This window comes from Nestor notabilis, unplaced genomic scaffold, assembly GCF_000696875.1.
Source record: "Nestor notabilis isolate BGI_N333 unplaced genomic scaffold, ASM69687v1 scaffold9579, whole genome shotgun sequence".
Lineage (NCBI taxonomy): Eukaryota > Metazoa > Chordata > Aves > Psittaciformes > Psittacidae > Nestor > Nestor notabilis.
In genome coordinates this window covers 9,187-10,020 of record NW_009945014.1, presented here as the reverse complement: position 1 = coordinate 10,020, position 834 = coordinate 9,187, and the positions used below count along the sequence as shown (strand labels likewise).

Sequence of the window (834 nt, the reverse complement as noted above, 5' to 3'; positions counted from 1 at the left end):
ATCCACTGCTTCTCCTTGTGTAAGCTGAAGAACCAATTCACACCACAGCAATCTGGTAACTTCCTGCATGCAGCTACACCCCAAGAGAAGTTAGGGCTGTTCCACTTCCCCTGCATGGCTACAGACCCCTTAAAAGTCAGAGGAATACTTCTCCATCTAGATGTTGGATCTTCACCACAAATACACTCTTTAAAAGTGGGAGGTTGGAGGTTAGAGGTGTCTCATCTGGGATAGTATATGGATACCCGCTTATTTAAGATCACAATCTGCTTGCATTCACTTTGAGAGGTTTTCAGATAGTTTGATTGTCCATATTCACAAACATTACATGTAAGTTTTATAATATGCTTCATACAACACAATAGGTTCCTCAGCAAATCCACTGTAACACCACCAAAGCTACGATACACATGGAATTCAGCGCTGCAAACATCTGCTGTAGCAAAAAGCCCGCCCCAACTCTCCCCTCCCGCCCTACCTAGCGGTTGGCACCTATGAAGCCCTGCAGCATGTTTATGGGCAAGGGGAAGACGATGGTGGAGTTCTTTTCCGCAGCAATGGTGGTCAAGGTCTGCAAGTAACGAAGCTGAAGAGCAGCTGGGGACTCTGTGATAACCATGGATGCCTCTTTCAGGGCCCTGGAAGCATTCATTTCCCCCTCAGCTGCAATGACCTGGGGAAGCAAGATGAACCAAACTGAATTCCTTCTGGCACAGCAATAACCTAGAGATGTGTAGGATGACCAGCCTTAAGTGATATAACAAAGACACTGCCTGTTGCTTGACCAAGTGACCTCTCCTTCCCCATGTTCCTTCACTGGTTCTGCCTTTCTCC

At 46.8% G+C, this 834-nt stretch overlaps 1 protein-coding gene across 1 annotated transcript in view; it reads right to left on the bottom strand.

Annotated features, from left to right (window-relative positions):
- Positions 1-398: 398 nt before the first annotated feature.
- STOM (stomatin) overlaps positions 399-834 on the bottom strand; it is an 8,391-nt gene continuing 7,955 nt past the window's right edge. Inside the window, exon 7 of the mRNA XM_010022685.1 lies at positions 399-673. Within this exon, the coding sequence (XP_010020987.1) occupies positions 479-673 (195 nt within the window). The 3' untranslated portion in view covers positions 399-478. The remainder of the gene's footprint in view (positions 674-834) is intronic.